This window comes from Hyperolius riggenbachi, chromosome 3, assembly GCF_040937935.1.
Source record: "Hyperolius riggenbachi isolate aHypRig1 chromosome 3, aHypRig1.pri, whole genome shotgun sequence".
Classification (NCBI taxonomy): domain Eukaryota; kingdom Metazoa; phylum Chordata; class Amphibia; order Anura; family Hyperoliidae; genus Hyperolius; species Hyperolius riggenbachi.
The window spans coordinates 121235186-121257832 of record NC_090648.1 but is presented as its reverse complement, the minus strand read 5'-3'; the positions used below and the strand labels follow the sequence as shown (position 1 = coordinate 121257832).

Here is a 22647-nt window from a genome sequence, read left to right as displayed (position 1 = left end):
GTGTAAAAATGTACACATTAAACCAGTAATGCGTAAAAATGTATGTGTTAATGTTCCTGCACTAGCAAGAATGCGTAAAAATGTACGCAAAGCGTCCCGCCGACCTCCGAGGTCGGCAAGCTGCCCGCGGGGGACTGGAGCAGCAGTGAGTGACTATGAGAGCACAGGATGGCTGCATGGGGCTGGTAGAAGCCCCAGGCAAGTGAAACTCATTTCTTTATTTTGCTTGGACATTCCCTTTAAAGGCTGGTCCTTTACTGAGTTAGCAATCATGAAAAAGGCAAGAACCGCTCAGGTTTTTGACAACTGTCTACCGTGTCATTGCTGGGATACTGTAAATTAATGCTTCTCGCCTACACATATTTTAGACACATATACCTTATACCCATTTTGTCATTATGCAGAGCAGTCATGAAATACACCTGTCTGAATTTCAGAAGACCTAAGCAGGGCCGGCCCTAGACTTTTTGCCGCCTGAGGCAAATTTTGAAAAAATTATTGCTGCCGCGAGGGGCGCCGCCGCCGCCGAGCTGGAGGGGTAGTGGGCAGGGCGGGGGTATTGGGCCTAGCGGCGGGGAGGGGGGTCGGACCCCCCCTCCCTCGCCTGGGTCCCCCGTCCTCCGCTCCCCTCCAGCCTTAAATACATCAGAAGCGCAACTCTCGTAAGAGGCAGTGGGCGGGGAGGACTCACCTCTTCCTCGCTCGATCCAGCGTGCGCTCCACTGACGTCCCTTCCTGCAGCGCCGTCCATTTACAATACAGTGGGCGGCGTTGCAGGAAGTGACGTCAGTGGAGCGCACGCTGGATCGAGGAAGAGGTGAGTCCTCCCCGCCCACTGCCTCTTACGAGTTGCGCTTCTGATGTATTTAAGGCTGGAGGGGAGCGGAGGACGGGGGACCCAGGCGAGGGAGGGGGACCCCCCTCCCTGTCGCTAGGCCCAATACCCCCGTCCTGCCCTCTACCCCTCCAGCTGGGCTGCCGGCTCCCCGCACCCACCGACGGGCGGATGCCGCCCCTAGAAATTTGCCGCCTGAGGCAAAAGTTTCACCCCGCCTCATGAGCGGGCCGGCCCTGGACCTAAGTAAACTTGCTCTATTAAATGATTTGGAAAGTTTTACAGCAAGAGAATCAGCATTATGAACAGGACTCCAGCATTTTTTGTAAGTAGGTAAGCAAATGCAATTTTAGTAGTTCTAGTCTTTCTTGGGACAAGTACACTTAAAGTGTACCTGAGATAAATCAAGCAAAAGGATTTATACTTACCTCCAGCCCCCTAAAGTCTGTGGGCTTCCCTCTGTGTCAGTCCAGTCCCATCCATTCCACTGCAGTCAGCCCCGTTAAAATCTCAGATTCAGCCAGTTGGGGATTACTGCGCATTTTGAACCTCCTTGGTTGGGTTACTGACCTAACCATGTAGGCGCAGAACGCTCCTGACCACGGGAACATGACCAAGGAGGTGCTACCAAGGCTGATAGCAGAACGTATGTGACCGGACGGAAACCCAGGTAAGTATAAATCCTTTTGTTTGAAATGTCTCAGGTTTACTTTAAAACATAATTCTATAAAGTGTCACTGGACTGTGTAGTTTATACTTATACTTTTGTCATTAAAAAAGTAATTTTTAACAAATTTAGCAAAGGCAACTTTAATATTTCGCTTGGAAAAGGTGCACAAAAAGGAGAATTCTATTAAGTGTCATTGGACTGTGGTAGTTTATCCTATTCAATAATTGTATTGAATCTAAAGCAAATCGGTGCTGCAACTTGTCCAACCGATTGATATTTTGAACGATTTCAGACAGAAATTGGTCCAAAGAATTGATCAGACATGCTGTAAAATTACATTTGTTCTCATTTTCCCTGTGCACGTGAGCAGCGTTTTAAAATATCACTGTGTAATGGCACAATTCCTGGCGTCCTCTGCCGTGTCCGTCTTTACAGCAAGTTCCATTCCGTTCGGAATTACATATTTCCGATCGGAAATCAGAACACGGAACAGAGAAATTGGATTTCGGCGGAAATGCTGCATTACCATAACTCGGTAATTTCAGACCAATCACAGAACTCAGAAGCATTGGACCAATCAGAGAATGCAGAAACAACTCGGAAGTATTTGGCCAATCAGAGAATGCAAAAAATTACCAAAAAAGGTACTATTAGGAACTTGGATATAACTCGGAAATCGGATTTCAGCGGAAATACCGCAATTTGGTGATTTTAGACCAATCACAGAACTCAGAAGCATTAGACCAATCAGAGAATGCTGAGTCAACTCGGGAGTATATGGCCAATAAGAGAATGCAAAAAAATGACAAAAAAGGCTACTCGGAAATCTGCAGAACCGGAAATTGGCATTGGTGGAAATCTGATTTTCCTTGGAGTCAGAATTCGACATTTCTGACCATCCATAATGGCCAGTCTGCCCATACATTGCTGCTGCTGCTTGCTGCCCATACTGTACAGTGAGTGATATATGGGCACATTTAGTTGTAAGCCCAATCACTAGCAGTTTTCTGTTCTATTTGTGCTCTGTTACCTTCAGTCTCAACAGCATCATGCTGCTGAATCTAATTCCAGCTTTAGACTTTGAGCTTGTGTAAGGAACTCACCTTCTGTAACGCTCCCACAGCAAGTCCTGCCCCTGTGAGAGCCAGCTTGGGCGGCCGACTTCCACTGCGAGCCAGGGTGGCATCTGCAGGAACCATGCACGTGTGCCAGCGTACACGGCCAGGACTTCCTAAAGGCAAAGCTCCGTGGCTCGCCCCTCATTTTAGAATGTCAGACTGCCCTAGTGGTAAAAGATGGGTACTGCAGGCTTAGCTGCAGTATCCTAGGAATAGCCAATGAGATGTCAGAATTTAGGTTCCATCATGCCCTGCACCTATTTATACATGCTTTGATCAATCTACTCTTGCCCATGATAGCAAAACTGCTGTCAGGCTTGTCTGGTCAACGACTATAGGTCAGGCTGTATGTCCATATGACTGACCTATAGCCCAGCACGTAACACCTGTGGAAACTCCTACCTTTAACACAATACTACAATACACCCTGCGGGTAGATGTATCATACAGACTGACAGATAGTAATCCACCAGTAGAACCTGATAACTTAGCAAATCAATGGGCACAGTATTCACAAGTATATGTATATAGTCACTTGAGGCCTAGGGGATGAGGCAATCCAGATGAATAAGTCAGATGACTGCAGAGACAGATGTTCCAGAGTTACAAGGCAGTCCAGATATACTTTCCAGAGATAGCGTAGTCAAGGGAAGCCGAGGTCGGTACCAGTGCTGCCAACTCATCCCTTTAATTAATGACATATATGAATTATACAGGTTTTGTGGCTAGGTAGATGCAGTTAAGGCACTGATTATGTGCAAATAGCCCCAGAACCTGTATAACTTAGATGTGTCAGTAATTAAAGGGATGAGTTGGCAACACTGGTCAGTACAGGCAGTGTTCATGCAAGTCCGTGTCCAAGTAGAGGTCAATCCAGGCAGCCAGCAAGGGAAGTCCAGGATTCAGGCAGTAGTCGGCAACAGCAATCAGAGATTAGTGTGGTCAGGATACAAGCAATAATCGGCAACAGGAATCAATCAGAGGTTACCAAGGTCAGGACACAAGCAGTAATCGGCAACAGGAGTCAATCAGGAACAGAGCGAATATCCAGCAACGAGGCACAGCTAATGCTATCACGGGTGATGACTGGGGGCGCTCTCTGAGTTTAAATACAAGGACTAACCAGCTGACACGCAAGCACACGTGCACTACTGTTTCACCTCTGCGGAGCACATACTGGGAATGCGTCCTCCGCTTATCCAATAGCGTGTGAGAGCCACCCTGTGCTCCAGTGACATCAGCAGCTTGCCGAGACCCGGAAGCAAGAGCCGCAGCTCGGGTCTCGGCATTCCGCCGCTGGCATCCACTGGCAGACATCACAACTGCCTTGTGCAACTCTGCTGGGTGTGATTAATATTGTGAATTTCCGTGTACGAACTTGCTTTGCCTTTTGACCCTGTTATTGGATTGCTTCTTGGACAGACCTTTGAAAGTGTTCTTGATCTGATATTGCCTTATCCCTTAGTGTCATTATATTCTGATCTATTGTGTATGAGCCCTGGATTGATATTGGATTGCCTAGGTGTCACAAGCTCCCTAGTGGCCGGACCGCACAATGCATTCCAATCGGTTTCAGCACACAGACCATGCAATCTGTGGTCGCAATCGGTGCGCAGAAACCGCTGGGATTTTGGCAGCAGACGGACTAGAAGGGAGCTTGTGAGTTACGGTAATACAACTTACACACTATTTCAGGGTATAACTGCCACCACCTCTGTTACCTTGGGATAGAGGAGCCCACTGACTGGCTGACTCTAGGCCTGCAAATAGAAAACGGTTAAACACACTATTTTATCTAGCTATCAACAATAGTAGCGACTCTTCAGAAGCCAGGGTTCAGTTTGTGCGGCTGAATAGCAGGGTAGCTGAACAAATAAATGACGTTAGTGTTGTTTATTAAAAATGCAATATAAATAATTAATATATACATGAAAATCATTAAAATCAACAATTATAGAAACATTAGTAGCCAGTATGAAAATAAAAATGGAGAAAATACTTAAGTTCGTGGAAATATGTCCTTCTGGGAAAAGAAATGCAAAGTCCTTGGTTTCAGAATCATAGGCCTTTAGGCATATTTTGTAATCCAAGCAGATGTTACGGTTCCAAGATGGCTGCTGGGTGGTCCTCTGCCCAGCAGCAATAGACTTGCTGCTGGGCAGAGGACCACCCAGCTGCCATCTTGGTTGTAATCCAGATGATAAGATGGAGGACTGAAGTCCGCCTGCTGGTAATGTGCTTTTGATGAAGCTGTACTGGGGGTGTGGCAACGCCTGCCCCCTCTGAATTACCCACCAATGACAGCCCACCTCCTCCTAGTAGGATTTTGAGCGTACATTGTAAAACACTAACTCAAACGATACATGTCATATTTAGGTGGATAGCAGATTCATAATTGTCAGAAAATACTATTATTAATATGACATCTTGCATGAGTGCGTTAGGCTGTCCTGTCCCCGAGAAGGGTCGTACACCAATAACTAGATGGGTTATGTGACGAATATTACGGAAAGTCGTGCGCAAAATCGCCATCGATTTTCGCATGGTCATGCACAGTTCCTGTCAGTCCTGGGTAAATGCACAATGGATGTCAATTTCCCTCTCTCTTACTGAGAGCAGCAGCCCTCCCCCACATCCTGTGTCAGGAAAGAATTTCACAAGTGGCTAGCTTCCCTGGGCAGAGGCCATTTGGTCACTCAGCTCATCTCCACCAAACCAGCTCAAACTGGTTTGAGATTCAAATTTCCCTCCAAGCTCATAGCTTCAAACAAAGGGAACATTTACTTTATTAATAATTCAAAATAGGTTTGGCACAGCAAGACAAAAATTACATTTCCTGATATCTAGAAATCAGTTCTATCAGTCACCTAAATTACAATTTTCTAGCTATCAGGAATCTGCAGAGAAACCACTTTATCCGGCATGCGTAGAGCGAATTCGTTAGACTAGGCATGTATAGCCTCGTTTAATACAGCGTCGCATGCTGCTTATCAATATGGTCTCGGATTTGCGATGCACCAATCTTGGGCCGAGTCACACAAATTATTAATAACTGGTACATTCCTTGCTCTGAGTCTGTGGGTGGCAACCTGACTGCCAGGAGGTAACCCTGCCTTAAACACACCTACTTTCCAGGTAGTGACCGCCCCAAAACTCAGGTCAGTAAAAAGTGTTTGCGAGGAACTCCTCCCCAGTTCTTCAATTTCCATCGACCAGGGAAGTCCAGACATGTGCTTAAGGAGAACCGGGCGCATGTTGTGTACAAAGGACTTTTAACCTGAATGCCTACCTTTAAACTGGACTATTTTTCTTCATGCTTCAAATGGACTGCTCAGCTAGCTAAATAAGAATTTTCTGATTTTATTCCTTTTTATTTTTAAGCTCTGTGTTTATATGTTAATAGGTGTATATAACTGTATGTAATGCATTTTTGTTATTAAACGTTTTAAAAATCGTTTAGCGGTTATGACCTGTTGCTGAACATACACAATCGTACCTATTCTCCTGAAATCGCTACCCTGTGTTTAATAGAAGTATACACTTATGACCCGTATGCGAGAACCCGGCCCAGACATATTGACTCTACCCAATACACTGATAACTACCAATACCAATGTTTACCATAGTCCAATAGTTGTCTAATCTTTCCCTCTACTACAAACGAGTTGGGAGGGCAAGTTGCCCTCTTTATAAATGGCCACACTTCCTGCGCAATGACCCCTGACATATGTGCATCATACACGCCCTATGCATATTGCGTCATTTCGGACGCATGCGCATTACCATCATAGGCCCCCGCCGCGCGTTACACCAAATGCGTACTGCGTCATACCCGACGCATGCTCAGTATGGCCACAGTTCCCGGCTCCCGCAGCAGTACGTCACTTTTCGGCGACGTACACCAGCCGCCACATCTCCCTCCCTACACGCCCATCCACAGCGCAATTGCGCTATTCTCGCCCATACACCCAGCACTTGCTACAGAGTTGGGACACACCCTTTCCTCACTCCACTACCGAGGATAGGACCTGCCTCCAATACGCCCAGCCCCTAGCCAGGACCTAACCCCGCCCACCAACATTCGCCCACGCCCCCACTAATTGCCTTTCCCTCCTTTTTCAACACATTTAAAGCACACCAGCGCCAACAGTATGACACTGAGGCGCTATTCCTGATACCACAGATTCCCTGGTAAGTCCTGCAGTTTCGATATTTCTACCTACTATTATTGTTTATTGTTTCCTGTTTATTACCTCCAGCTCATTGTTCTCACCCCACTACTTACTGTTTCCACATATGTTTCCACATAGGTTTCCTGCCTTTCCATCCACTACTACTCTTTTCCTGCATTTTCCATTTCCACCCAGGGTTACTATTATGTCAAGCCCATCGCTCTCTCCACCATACTTTTATCATTTCTAATAAAACCTCTGTAACTTTCCTACTCTGTGCCCCCCACACTCCCCTCCCCCCACCACCTCCATTAACCATTTCTCCCATCGTCTTTATACTATCCACCAATATGCCCTTTGGAAATTATATTATGCACATAGACCATATGTATATTTTAAGCGATCTCAATGTATGCTCCATGCAATTTGATGCTACATACCAATAATATTGTCTATAGTTTTTCCCACAGCCTGTAGTATCTGTATAGCCTCGTTTGTCTAGTTTTTGCTGAATGTTATTATTTATGTCTTTTACCAACAGTTAAACCCCTTGTTTGCCTGATGAAGCGGGCTTGACCTGCGAAACGCGTTGCATTTCCTTTGTGGGGTATCGTATAATAAAATTGTATATTTATATAACAACAGGACGTCTGTTTGTTTGTGGAGGCTAGCCCACCACTTCCTCCATACAAATTTTAAAAATTTTATGAATTTTTATCCTACTGGCGCCTCTGTACAACACACAAATCCATTGCGTCCACTCCTGGTGGATTGGAGTGCTACCTCCTTTTCTCAATCCTACAGAGAGCGACTTCTTAGCCCTGAGTGAGGACAGGCTTAATCTCCTCACCTGCCTTTATAGTGGTTACCTGGACGGTAACCCATGTTTGTGAGTATAATCTTTCTCACCTTATCATTTCATCAAACTATTCTGACATACTGCACTATATTGGGCTCTCGGTTTCCCGTTTTATATGAATTGTATAGCTGTGCTATACACGGTTTTCATTTAACAGACCAAAATTATAAACCACATGCATTTAAATCTATTCCTAATCGGAGCAACTTCGGCTGGCCTCCCGCTGGGGGAGCTTGTCTTAGGCTCAACAAACACCATACAATCTTGGTTGTACAATCTTACCACTTTCACGTAGTATAAGAGTTTATCCAATCAATCCTTCCAGGTATTTTCAATCTGTTGGCCCTTATACTACATAGATTTGGTAAATCTGTACAACCAAGATTGTATGGTGTGTGTTGAGCTTTAGTCTTTCCTGTGATAAAAGGAACTTTTGGTGCTCAATTAGCATCTGAGTGTGACCAGCTAGACAACCTTTGACATATTACACCAGGATTCTGGCTAGGGTTTCACACCTCTGTGTCACTGGCCAGCAAGGAATTCCTTTGATCAAGTTAATTTAAACAAACGTGCCTTCACTGGTCAACAAACATACTTCATGAAAAGAAAAAATGTTATTCTGAACACTGCAATGACTGCGCAAATCTAACCGGGGAGCGATCAGAAAAGCAACGGTGTGAATCTTCCCGATTCACCTGCGTTTTTCACGGCTCTTTTCTGTGACACTAGGTTTTGAGATTCTGTACCATGCTATTCTAATCACCTGTTGCAGACTTGGACTCTGATTTTGTGGTTCTGTTGGTATCCCTTTTTTTCTTACTTCAGTTCAAGGCCTGGTTGTAACCAGGTGTTGGGACCGTGCACTTGTCATCCCTCAGCTGACCGGGGACACGCCACACAGGGTTAAGACTGCAGAGGAAATTGGAGCATAGGAACTGAAATAAGGCAGTGGTTCCAGCAGGCCTCACAGCTGGGGGTGGATTCATTAAGCCGCGCTGCTAAGTGACAGGGGTGGAAGCTATGCGCACGCTACACGCGGTAGTTCAGCGTAGCGGGCGCTGCTAACTTACTCGAGCTCCTTCTAAGTAACGGCCGCTCCACTGAACCCGCCCTGAGCCCCGGTGGGTCCAGTGGTTTTAATGGACGCGATTCCCGCACTTTGATTGGCCCAACAGGATGCCTGACAGCCATGCAGCCTATTGGGCCAATCAAAATGCAGGGATCAAATCCATTAAAGCCACTTGACCCGCCAGGGCTTCAGTGGAGCAGGCAGCCGTTAATTAGAAGGGGTGCAAGTAGGTTAGCAGCGCTGCACTACACTTGCACAGCAATGCAATCAGCAGACAAATCTTCTAACCATATTTTTCAGGTCATATTTCTGCAGAAACAATTGTAATTTAATCTGCTAAACTTCACTACGTTTCTGGTTATTAGTGTTCATTCCCATGGATACGGAATAATAATGCATTGGACTTATGTACAGAAAACAGAATCATAATTACCTCTGCAGTGTTTCCATGCACTTGTGCTGGAAACATTCTGAACTGGGAATATACTGTAGCGCCATCATTGAAGTATAAGGCACAAAGTACATATGATAACAATACAGATAAAATTGTTTACCAAAGGGAGAGCTGTCAATGTCATCATAGAGATAGCTGTAACCGCGGACTTCTGCAAGAAATAGGGCAATAGTTGGAATGCTCATCCAAGGCATAGATTTTATGAAGTAGATAATCTCTCTGCGGACCTGGTTCTAAAAGTGAGAGAAAAGTCAATGAGAACATACAGAGTGCTAGACACAAGTTGTATTCCTTGAGCTGAAGAACATATAGTTACGTCAAGACATGCTAAAAACAAACATTCATCGAGACAGAATTACAACAAAAACAACGGAGAGAAGACTTCTACTTGGCCAAATACCGTATTTTTCAGGCCATAACACGCACCTAGGTTTCAGAGTAGAGAAACAAGGGGAAAAAAATATATACTAAACCTGGTGCATCCATGGTGCAGAAGCGTCTTGTGGAACTTCTCCCCCCAAGCTCCTGAGGTCAGTGTTGTGAGTTAGAATTAGTCTGTGAGCTAAATTGGTATGGTCTGCCACAATAAATTGCACAACAAAGACCACAGGTAAACTGGAATGAATAATCACCGCAGCTGCAGCCTGTGCATGTCCCTCACGCTGGGATTTCCTGAGAGCAGTTACAGCAGTGTCCACAGTCTGGTTTCCGATTCTTCCCTCTCTCCCTCCTTCACCGCGGCTGCAGCCTGCTCACGCTGCGATGTCCTGGAAGTGGTGACAGCGATGTCTTCAGGCTAGTTTCAGATACCCCCCTATTTTCTTCATTGCAGCGCGGTTCCAGCCTGTTCATGTCGCTCACGCTGGCATGTCCTGGGAGAGGTGGCGACAGCGGTGTCCACAAGCTGGCTTCAGATACCTTCCAATCTCCCTCTGTGCAGCGCGGCTACCAGCCTGTACATGCCGCTCAAACCGGTGTCTCCCGGGAGCAGCGGCTCTTCCCTCCATGCTTCGGCAGGTGGTGTCTCGTAGGTTAGGTCCTCGCTTGATGACCTCATTAAGTGAGGACCGCAATCTACAAGACACCACCTGCCGAAGCATGGAGGGAAGAGCCGCTGCTCCCAGGACACACCAGATTGAGCGGCATATACAGGCTGGTAGCCGCGCTGCACAGAGGGAGATAGGAAGGTATCTGAAGCCAGCCCGTGGACACCGCTGTCACCACCTCTCCCAGGACATCCCAGCGTGAGCGGCATGAACAGGCTGGAGCCACTGTGCAATGAAGGAAATAGGGGGTATTGGAAACCAGCCTGAAGACATCGCTGTCACCACTTCCAGGACATCCCAGCGTGAGTACAGGCTGGAGCCGCACTGCATGGAGGGAGAGAGGTAGCAGCATGTACAGGCTGCAGCCGCGTGAAGGAGGGAAGAGGGGGGACACTAGACTGTCAGGGATTAATTTTAGGGGAGGCTGTAGCGCCACCTTTGGACCATAAGACGCACCCACATTTTACCCCTTTTATTGGGGGGAAAAAGTCTTATGGTTCGAAAAATACGGTATTGTCCCTAAGTTAGGCCTCTTGCACACTGCAAGCAAATCAGATTCAGATTCCGCTTTTTAATCAGTTTTTACCTCCGATTCAGATTCAGATTTGCAGTGTGCAAGGAGCAAACTGCAAATCTGAATCTGAATCGGAAGTAAAAACAGATTAAAAAGCGGAATCTGAATCGGAATTGCTTGCAGTGTGCAAGAGGCCTAAAAGTGTACCTGAGAAATACAGCACAAGGATTTATATTTACTTGGGGCTTCCTCCAGCCCCCTGTAGTCCATTGGCTCCCTTTGTGTCTGTCCGGTCCTGTCTGTTCAGGACCGGATATGCGGCAAGGCCACAGAGGTCATGGCCTAGGATGCAGAAGGACAAAGGGTGGCCTGGCATTGGCGCAGATAGCAGTCCGATATGCTGCCAGACGGACCACAGACCCATTCCACAGTTACTGCCACCCACCATCGCTGCCCTGACTCACGGGTCTCATGCAGAGTTGGGAGAGGAGTAAATAAGGCTGCAGCATGGCTCACCTCTCCAGGCTTGGGCTTCTCTCCAGTGCTAAAGCTTTCCTTCATATTCCCCTCCATAGCTGCTTTGTGAGCATCCCTCTCCATCTGGCTTATCTCTCTCTGTTGTCACGTGATGACCATCGGACTATCTGGGGGGGGGGGGGGGCGTGATCATCTAGCTACCTTTACTAAAGGGGGGAGGGGTCATCTAGTTACATATACTAGAGAGGGGAGCAGGGTTGCCGCCTCATCTCTATAACTGACATATCTAAGTTATACAGGTTCTGGGGCTACTCACACATAATCAGTTCCTAAACTGCATCTAACTAGCCACAAGACTTGTATAATTCATATGTGTCAGTATTTAAAGGGATACGGTGGCAACCCTGGGGGGGGAGTAGTCATCTAAGTACCTATACTAAAAAGGGAAAGGGGGGAGAAGTCATTTAGCTACCTATACTAAATTGGGGGGGGGGGGGGGAAGTAATCATCTAGCTACTTATACTAAAGGGGAGAGGGGAGGAATTAACTACCTATACTAAAGGGGGCAAAATAGTCATCTAGCCACCTATACTAAAGGGGGGAGGCATCATCTAGCTAACTATACTACAAGGGGGAGGATGGACAGAGAGGGAGCCAAAGGACTACAGGAGGCTGGAGGAAGCACCAGGTAAGTATGAACCCCGTGCTGTGTTTGTCTGAGGTTTACTTTAAACAAAAACCTAAAGTGAAATAAAGGTGGGCAGTTTAACTTACCTGGGGCTTCTTCCAGCCCCCTGTAGCCCTCCTGGTCCTTCACTGTCCGCACTCTTCCATTCAGCAGCTGTGTTTTCTGAAAGCAGCATGCGCGGCCTCTGGATCATGCTCCACAGAGTGGGGGCATTCTGCGCTTGCAGTTTGTAAAAAAAATGCTACAGTACATGCACTGGACGCTTCTTACAAAACCATGAACCGGAGGCGCATGGCCCAGGGCCGTGCATGTGCAGTAGCCCGCGACTGGCCCAGTTGGCCAGATTTCAGAGGGGCACATCAGCTGAATGGAACACAGGGGAACAATGACAAAGGGCCAGGAGGACTACAGGGAGCTGTAACCCCCAGGAAAGTTAAACTGTCCAAATTACATTCACTTTACAATCCCCTTAAAGGACAAACAAGGTGACATATGACAAGATGAGATAGACGTGTATGCACAGTGCCAAGCACACAAATTACTAGGCTGTGTTCCTTTTTTTCTTTGTCTGTCTGAAAGAGTTAAACATCAGGAATGAAAGTGACAGTTTCTGTATGGGTCGAACTGGGTCAGACTACAGCATAACCCTCACCGATAAGTAATTATAGCAATAAAATACTTTCCTGTCAGTAAATGGCTTCTAAGAACAGGAAAGAGATAAAAAGGGTAAATAATTCATAAATTTAAGCTCTGGCATACTTCAAGTGAAACTTAAGTCAACTATAAAAAATGAGATTTACTCACCTGGGGCTTCCCTCAGCCCCCAGCAGCCGATCGGTCGCAATAGCAGCATAGGGGGCGATATACAGGCTGGGAATGCGAAGAATCACTCGCGTTCCCATGCCTGTCGGCCGGTGACGGCCAAACCGGAAGTGTTTGCCGGCGGGTCCTGGAGCGTCAGAGCTGGGCTGCGAGGGCACCGATCGGCTGCTAGGGGCTGAGGGAAGCCCCAGGTGAGTTAATCTCATTTTTTATAGTTGACTTAAGTTTCCCTTTCAGTGAAGGTGTCATTGAGCAAAGACAATGAAAAAGTAAAAACTTAACTAGATTTAAACTACATTTTTAGAGATATCTAAAAAAAAAAAAAAAAAAAAAAGTAATTTTAGGAGAAGCAGGATAGAAGCAATTGTTTTTCACATCAGTTTATTTTCACCTCGGATGTCCTTTAATGTTGACATTTTTAAGTTAGGTCTTTTTTTTAGGATAACATGTCAAACTCATATCAAATTTGCGTTACATTTTTCCCATAAGCACCTAAGAGCTAACCTTATATGGCTAAGCACTGGAACTACGAAGCCACATGGGAAAGTGAGATGGGACACTGGACACTAAGGAACTTTATGGGGGGGCATTAGACACCAATGAACTTTATAGGAGAGGGACGGGGCCACGAGACAACAGAGACCTGTATAGAAGAAGAGGGGTTATAGACACCAGGAAACTGTATAGGGGAGGGGGGGCATTAGTAAAAAAATAGAACTGCGATACACCGAAGAAGCCTCATTTTCACACCCACCTGTATGGTGGGAGCCTATCCCTCCCTTCTTCTACCGGTATGCACAAATCAAAAGGCCAAAGTATGGCCATCAGTGCTGCTCGGATACCACTTTTCACTATCTGGATCTAATTCAGATCCAGATACCCCTCTATCCGATCCGGTTCGGATATCAGAGTTCAAAATTTTCCGATCAGAATCGGATATCCGACCGCAATATCCGAAGGATTCGGATATCCGGATAGAAAACCAGAAGTGGCCCTTAAATTGCTTTAAAAACGTTTTTTAGGGTATATGAGGCATGTAGCATCATTATTTTGTAAAGGGGAACACTAATTGATGATGTGGAGACTTAAAATCCCCCCCCCCCCCCCAAAAAAAAATGACTGTCAATTAACATCAGGACTAGGTTCCAGGAAACGGTCGTACTGCTGCAGTTGGGGCCTCCCCACAACTTGGAAAGCAGACACCTCCAAAAAAATGACACAGCTATTGTGTTCATATAATCGCTATGGCACCTAGTATTGGTACCACAGCACAGGTAAAACATTAGAAAAGGAGAGGTTCCAGGAAGCAGTCGTACTGCCGCAGTTGGGGCCTCCCCACAACTCGGACAGCACAGACACATCCAAAAAAATTACACAGCTATTGTGTTCATATAATCACTATGGCACCCAGGGCCGGCCCTAGACTATTTTCCGCCTGAGGCAAAAAAAAAAAATTTCCGCCGCCACCCCCCCCCCCCTGGGGGGCGCGCTCTGGGGGGCCGCCGAGCTGGAGGGGTAGCTGGCAGGACGGGGGTATTGGGCCTAGCGGCGGGGAGGGGGTCGTACCCCCCCTCCCTCGCCTGGGTCCCCCGAACTGCGCTACCCTCCAGCCTTAAATACAAGCAGCCGCTATGTGTAAGAGGAACGGGCGGGGAGGACACTCACCTCTTCCCAGCGTGCGCTCCACTGACGTCACTTCCTGCAGCGTTGCAGGAAGTGACGTCAGTGGAACGCACGCTTGGAACGAGGAAGAGGTGAGTCCTCCCCGCCCGTGCCTCTTACACATAGCGGCTGCTTGTATTTAAGGCTGGAGGGGAGCGGAGCGCGGGGGACCCAGGCGAGGGAGGGGGGGGTCCGACCCCCCTCCCCCCCTCCCCGCCGCTAGGCCCAATACCCCCGTCCTGCCAGCTACCCCTCCAGCTCGGCGGCCGGCTCCCCGCACCCACGGACGGGCGGGTGCCGCCCCTGGAATTTTGCCGCCTGAGGCAAAAGTTTCACCCCGCCTCATGAGCGGGCCGGCCCTGATGGCACCTAGTGTTGTTGGTACCACGGCTGTAAAAAAAAATTTGAATCTGGCTTAATGAAGATGGAGTCAGGAGGTTGTGGTGGTAAAGGGTGGTGAGGCAGGCATAGTGATTCCCACTCACTCAGCCACTTCATTTGCCCTTCTTACCAACAACAGGGGCCAGGAACTCACCAACCGCCCAAGCCTGGTTTACTTTTAAAAAAAGTCAGTCTGTCCACAGAATGGGTGGACAGACATGAGCACTTCTCGGTGACCACGCCACCGGCCGCACTGAAGCACCTTTCTGACATCACGCTGGAAGGCGGGCAAGACAGCACTTCCAGGGCGTACTGCGCCAGCTCGCTCCAGATATCCAGGTGTTTGACCCAGTACTTCAAGGGGTCCACAGGGTTGTCGGTGTCAAGCCCGCTGTAGGACCACATGTAGTCGGCCACCATCCGGGTCAGGTGCTGGTTCTGGCTTTTAGAGCCGGATGCTGCTGCAGGCACCTCCTCTGTAGGCAGCGGTACTGGCGTGGCGTAGAGCGCCTTTGTCAGAGACAGCAGGTTTGTTAGGCGCCTGCTGCTGCTGGATGCAGGCACCTGTTGCTGTGCTGGCTGGACTGTGACAGCAGGGGAGGTGGGAGTCTGGGGGGGGGGAAGGCTTCCTCCAAGCGCTGAACCAGAATCCGCTGCAAGTCCCTCATTTGGCGCACAGGATCTCCTCCTACAGGCCGGAACTGAGCCAGCTTCCCCTTCAGCCGTGGGTCCAGCATCAGGGTGATCCAGATGTCCTCCCGAGCATGCATCTGCTTCACCCTTGGGTCTCTGCACAGGCACTGCAGCATGTGCACTGCCATGGGGAACAGGGACGCCATCTCTGCTGACATCATCTTCTGCACCGCTGACAGTGCTGTCCTCCTCCTCTGATTCCTGAGCCTCATCCTGCTCTCTCCACCCCCGCACCACTGCAGCTGCACTCCGCTGTGCCCCCTCCTCTTCAAGGTCAGGGACCTCAAACTCCTCCTCCTGCCGCACAGAGGTGAACTGCGAAGGTTGCTGCTGGATCAAGGCTGCCTCTCCCACTTCCAGCAGAGTATTGAGGGCCTTTTCCAGCATGCACACCATGGTCACCCACGCACACAGCGACGCATGGTGTCGGCTAACCATGTTGGGGGCCTCCAGAAAGGGTGCCAAGCACCAAGCACACCAGGTGCATTGTTCCCCACTCAACAGGGCTGATGATGTCCGGGAGGTAGGTGGTGCCTGTCCTGGACAAGTTGGCCTCCATGGTGGCTTTGGCCAAGTAGAGGTTGACAGCCCGCCTCTGTTCAACCAGATGTTCACACATTGCCAGGGTGGAATTCCAGCGTGTTGGAACGTCTATGATGAGCCGTTGCCGTGGGAGGTTCAGCTCCAGCTGCATGGCTTCCAGGGACGCTGTGGCACTACCCGAGCGGCAAAAATGACCCACGGTTTTCCTTGCCACTCCCAAAAGAGTGTCCATCCCCTGGTAGGTGCGCAGGAATTTCTGCACCACCAGGTTCAGGACATGGGCCAGACAGGGGATGTGGGTGAGGTTTCCCCGGTGGATGACGGCAACCAGGTTTGCCCCACTGTCGGCCACCACCTCTCCAACTTTCAGGTCTCTGGGGTCAGCCAACTCCTCTCCTGCTCTCGGAGCTTGGCCAGGACGTGGTCTGCCGTAAGGTTGTTCTTGCCCAGGGTGACCATCTGCAGCAGCGCTTGGCAGTGGCGGGCCTTCACGCTGCTGCTGAGGCAGGGATGTTTGGCGGCGGGTTTGCCGGAGGATGGAACCAGATCAGAGCTGGAACCTGCTGCACTTCCCCTGACCCTGCTGCGGCGTGGCACCACCCACTGGGGTGATGATGCTGCTGTCCCCTCCTCACCCCCTTCCACCAAACTGACCCAGTGCGCCGTGAAAGAGAGGTACCAAACCGGCTTTACCAGGAGTCCATGGTCACATGGACACCCACCCAACGCATGATCCAGCCCACGCTCCAGGTTGGCCTTCACAAATCGGTGCAGTGCTGGGATGGCCGTGCATGCAAAGTAGTGCCGGCTGGGGATTGGCCAATCCAGCGCACGCATCTGGCTCCCCTCCTGCAGTACGGGAGGAGCTGGGAGGACATGGCCCGTGTAAGCAAGCCGTTCAGCTGGCATATGCAATGGCTGCCGGGAGGCTGAGCCCTGACCACGAACGACTCACTCAGCAGGGTCTGGTGGTGGTGGCGTTTTGGGCTTGCACGGGAAGCCGAGGAGGGAGCAGAGGAGACCACTGAGGAGGACTGGCTGCCTGAACAGGCCTGTATCGGCAGGAGTGGCAAACGGGGTTATGGTGATCTGACCACTGCAAGGGCCAACGCCAGCTTCCTTCAACCTCTTGAATTCCTAGTGCTCAGATTTGTGCTTATTGGCCAGATGGTTGATGAAGCTGGAGGTGCCATAATTGGAGGGGTTAGACCCTCTGCTCATCTTCACATGGCACACATTACAAACTTGCTATCAAGCGAGGGCAAATGAAAAAACTGCCATATTGGTGATTGCAGTTTGCCCTTATGTCGCTCAGAATGGGGTGCTGCTGCTGCTGCTAATTTTCTCCCAGTGGTGGTTGGGGCCTGGGGTTGAGTGGTGCGGCTGGTGGTAGTAGTGCCACTGGCAGATGGAGCAGCAGGCTGTGGGTCACGCATTCCATGCCCACTGCTGCTCCTGCCAATCCCTTCAATGCTGATCCTGCGTGCCAGAACCACTGAATCAGCCTCCTCCTCAGAGCTGACATCCCCCTCCGGTCGATGGTAGTCCGCGGGTCCTTCACCTCATCATCAAGATCAAACTCCCCCTCCTCGAACAACTGCTGGGATGATGAGCCCGCCTCAAACTCCTCTTCTGCTGACACATCATTGACAGACTCCCCCCCCCCCCCCAATAACCACCGTCACCATCTCAGACTCTTCCCCAAAGACGTCCACAATGTGTTTTGTAGGGCTGGTGGTGGCCTGCTCGTCATCCACCATCAGCTGCATCACAGGCACGGCATCTTTCTCCTCCAATTTGCGCTGCTGACCCTGCTTGAAAATGCCCGCAACACACTGCTGAGTCTCTGCAGCGTGACTCCCCCTAACAGCTGGACAGCCAGTGTGTAGCAGAGGAATGGAGACTGATGCAGCAGAACTGCTGACGGAGGCCGTAATGTTACTCCCTCTCCTCTTGGCCTTGCTGCCCCTCCCCCGGCTGCCAGTGCCAGACATAGTACAATGTGTTGATGTCACAGATGATGTGTGGGGTACTTGTACTTTATTAGCGGCGGGCTTGGACTGTGAATCAGCACGGAGTGAGAGACAGCAGAGTACAACAAGACACACAGACACTGCTCAGTCAGCAGCACAGCAATAATCTGTAGTAGCAGCTAACACAGTACTACTCTCACTCTCTAACTAATAGCACTGCACTAACTACACAATATAACACAGTAATCCTATCTACCTATACTGTGTAACTACTAAGACTAATAGCAGGCCAGCCAGCAGCAAGAGGTCTGGACTGTGTGCACAAACAGCAGCAGCGCACAGACAAAGACACAGGACTTAACTAGCAGGCAGCTGCTGCAGCTGAAAGACTAATAGTGTAGTGAAGGTGTTTAAGTTCAGAAACGCTGGGTTTATCACTCAGATGATGCACTTGCTTCAGCCAAACACACTGGAGTTGTTTTTCAGTGGCAGTCACAAAGCAAGGACAAGATTCTCATCATGGCCCCCTCCTTATATACAGGAGGGACTGGCCAAGGTTCCCCTCTGTGGTTGGTTGCTTGGGCTTAGGCTGGGAGCCCTCTGATTGGCTGAATGACGTCATCTTCATGGTAACAGTACCCGGATCCGGGTATGCGACCAAATATCTGCGGTTTACATTCCGGATTTGGGCCCAGGTATCCAGAATCCGAATCAGGTCGGATAGCTGAAAAAGTTCGGATTATCCGGGTTACCCGGAATCCTGATGAGCAGCACTGATGGCCATATAGGCTGCAGGTGAATGTCTATGAAATGCATTGGCTATTTAAGGCATGTACACTTCCAATAAACGTTACTACTGAATTCACCTACCAATGTACTGAATTCATCTGCCAATGTGGATGTGGAGTTTAGTTTCTACTATGACTTACATGGAGCTTCACATTTCAAAATTCTTGAAATGTGAAAAGTTTAGGATGTCCAACAGGGCCGGGCCAAGACTCCCCCGGCGTTAGTTGTGCCAATGGCATCGTCCGAACTTCTCCCATAGTGCCATGAGCCCTTGATTGTCTGCTGCCTCCATCTGAGTTCCAGACTCCAGATACTGCCAGCAACTGAACAGCTGACAAGAAGACATACCAGAAGCATGGAGCTTCCATCCTCCCCATATGGTGCTCACTGAGAAAGAGAGAGAGAACACCAAGAGCCCAATATAGTGTAGTATGTACTGGTAATGTACAGGTCCTTCTAAAAAAATTAGCATATTGTGATCAAGTTCATTATTTTCTGTAACATGATACTGGTACTGGTACTGATAAACAGACTTTCATATATTTTAGATTCATTACACACAACTGAAGTAGTTCAAGCCTTTTATTGGTTTAACCACTTCAGGATTCTGCGTACGCTTAAGTACGCCCCTGAATCCTGAAGTGGATTCCATGGAAAAGGCCGTCCGTGAACACCCTGCGAGCCGCCGATCGTGGCTCGCAGGGTAAATGTAAACACGCGGGGAAGATCTTCCCCGGTGTTTACATATATAAGGCGCTGCTGTGCAGCAGCGCCGTAGAGGAGATCGGCGATCCCCGGCCTCTGATTGGCCGGGGATCGCCGGCATCTGATAGGCTAAAGCCTATCCCATCAGGCGCAGGACGGAAATCCGTCCTGCGCCGCTCACACGGGGAGGGAGAGGGAGAGAAGGAGGCCAGGAAGCGCTGCGGAGGGGGGCTTTGAAGAGCCCCCCCCCCCGCAAGCAGCCGGCGGCGATCAGACCCCCCCAGCAGGACATCCCCCTAGTGGGGAAAAAAGGGGAGGGGGGGGGGGGGGGGGGGAGTCGAATCGCCCTGGCTGCTATCTGATCGGTGCTGCGGGCTGGAGAGCCCACGCAGCACCGATCAGAAAAATACCCCCCGGCACAGAAGTGGTTAATATTGATGATTTTGGCATACAGCTCATGAAAACTCAAAATTCCTATAAAAAAAATTAGCATATCATGAAAAGGTTCTCTAAACAAGCTATTAACCTAATCATCTGAATCAACGAATTAACTCTAAACACCTGCAAAAGATTCCTGAGGCTTTTAAAAACTCCCAGCCTGGTTCATTACTTAAAACCGCAATCATGGGTAAGACTGCCGACCTGACTGCTGTCCAGAAGGCCATCATTGACAACCTCAAGCAAGAGGGTAAGACACAGAAATACATTTCTGAACGAATAGGCTGTTCCCAGAGTGCTGTATCAAGGCACCTCAGTGGGAAGTCCGTGGGAAGGGAAAAGTGTGGCAGAAAACGCTGCACAACAAGAGGAGGTGACCGGACCCTGAGGAAGATTGTGGAGAAGGACCGATTCCAGACCTTGGGGGACCTGCGGAAGCAGTGGACTTAGTCTGGAGTAGAAATATCCAGAGCCACGGTGTACAGGCGTGTGCAGGAAATAGGCTACAGGGCACCTGCATTCCCCAGGTCAAGCCACTTTTGAACCAGAAACAGCGGCAGAAGCGCCTGACCTGGGATACAGAGAAGCAGCACTGGACTGTTGCTCAGTGGTCCAAAGTACTTTGACCCAGACCATCACTGACTGTGGGTACTTGACACTAGACTTCAGGCATTTTGGCATTTCCCTCTCCCCAGTCTTCCTCCAGACTCTGGCACCTTGATTTCCGAATGACATGTAAAAGTTGCTTTCATCCGAAAAAAGTACTTTGGACCTCAAGGATATGCATTACTGCTGGTGACTAGAAAGCGGCCTCCTAAGGAACAACTACTGTGTACTTGATGACCACTGAGACACCCTTTTAGGATGCACCTATATGCTGTTGTTTGCTGGAACTTTGACTTTGCCTTGTCTAGTTGATGCTGCTGAAGGGGTGACCCTGGCGGACTGTTCTATGAGTGAACTGTATCAACTTTCAATATCACATCATCTATACCTGCATTTGTCTGTGGTTTAAACATGTGTGTGAAGAATCGTGGGGAAGCAGCCGCCTCTTCTCAGCGTGAGGCGGCTGCTTCCGTGAAGGGCATGGCAGAACGCGGAAGAACAGCCGCCTCTACTCAGCGTGAGGCGGCTGCTTCCATGAAGGGCATGGCGGAGAGCGGAGAAACCGCCGCGTCTGACGCGGCTGTTAGCGTGCATGGCCCTGTTGCAGATACACCGCAGAGCGGTGCTGACATGGCTGGGACTCATAGTCCTTCTAGGTTTAGAATGTCGCGCGTCCGCGCCAAAAGGCAGAACCTATATGGTAGCCAGAAAAGGGTCAGCTGACCAAGCTGGTCAGCTAACAATTTTGCCTCTTTTCATTGGTCCAGCTCTTTAGGGAGGTGCTGGAGAGTGCATCTGTATATATATTGCTGTTAGTTCACTTGTTCCTTGTCTGGCGTTGCGATCACAACGTGGTAGCACTCAGACCTGAGTCAGATCCGAAAGTGTGCCGGGACCAGCTGGAGCTGTTATCCTACACTTAGCTAGATTCTATTTGATAGTCTAAAGTACTAGTTTGATTGTGATTATCTGTTTTGACCCTTTGCTTGCCTGACTACTCTTCTGAACTCTGATTCTGTACCTTGCCATTCTGATACTCTGTTGCCGAACCCCGGCTCGTCCTTAGACCCTGCATCTGCCTCCTGATTCTGTACCCCGATATATCTGATACCCTGTTGCCGAACCATGCCTGTTTACTAGACTCCGCTTCTGCCTTCTGAATCTGTACTGTATCTGTCTGTGTGGTAACGACTTGGCTTGTCCGACCTCGAGGACCGACCTTACTGTTAGAGGCGGTTCCCAGACCTGTTAGTGACACCCTCTCACTGGTGTCACTCACACTCTGTCCTTCCTACTTTCAGCCTAGCTCCTCCCCCGGGAGAGTCTAGGCATACGGAAGGAACATACTTTTGAGCAGTACTCCTTACTGCTTCTGTACCTTCTCCTAAGGTGCAATACTCAAAGTATTACTGTTGCACCTAACACTCTTACTCTACTCAGGTGTCCAGAGGTTAGCTAGTATATCGGATTATCGGTGATACTGCAGATCATCTATAATCTGGTATATATCTGTATTCCCAGTGATACTGCAGATCACCGGTAATCAGATTCTCTCCGAGTTACACTGATCGTTACAATGTGCCTGTGAGTTTGCCTCGGAATGTGCTTCTGACTGAGGCACCAACTCTGGTGAATTGCCTGTCACCCTTGGGGTCTATAGACGTGTCAGGCCTGCTGTGAAAATACTGTTTACTAGCCTGAAGTGCTTGCCACATACAGTGTGTGCCAACCAATCTACCTTTGTGCACTTGGTTATTGTCACAGCCCTCTAATGAGACAGCCCGTGTGACCTGTGGATTTGCACACCATTTTTTTTTATATGACAGCACATACAGTAAGACTACTTACCTCGATAGGATTGAAATCTCTACCAGCCATTATTGAATTAACAATCAACTTTTGATTCTATAAACCACTGGAAACATTGCAGCAATACAGCCGGAATCTGATACATCTGTGCTTCCTTACTAGGATGTTCTCTTCAATTTAGGTCCTGAACACTTGGCCTTTAAAACCAATGAAGTGTATTTCTTTCCAAGGTCCTCTTTGTCTCTAGGTTATCTGCTAGGAGGTGCCTCCCCTCTCCCCCTTTTTTGTATATTAAGATACTTGGATAGATTGCGCACTATCGAC

At 49.0% G+C, this 22647-nt stretch overlaps 1 protein-coding gene across 1 annotated transcript in view; it reads right to left on the bottom strand.

The window, feature by feature from the left end:
• LOC137562978 (lathosterol oxidase-like) overlaps positions 1-22647 on the bottom strand; it is a 78192-nt gene that overhangs the window by 14573 nt on the left and 40972 nt on the right. Inside the window, exon 3 of the mRNA XM_068274856.1 lies at positions 9278-9410. Coding sequence (XP_068130957.1) covers positions 9278-9410 — 133 coding nt within the window. The remainder of the gene's footprint in view (positions 1-9277; positions 9411-22647) is intronic.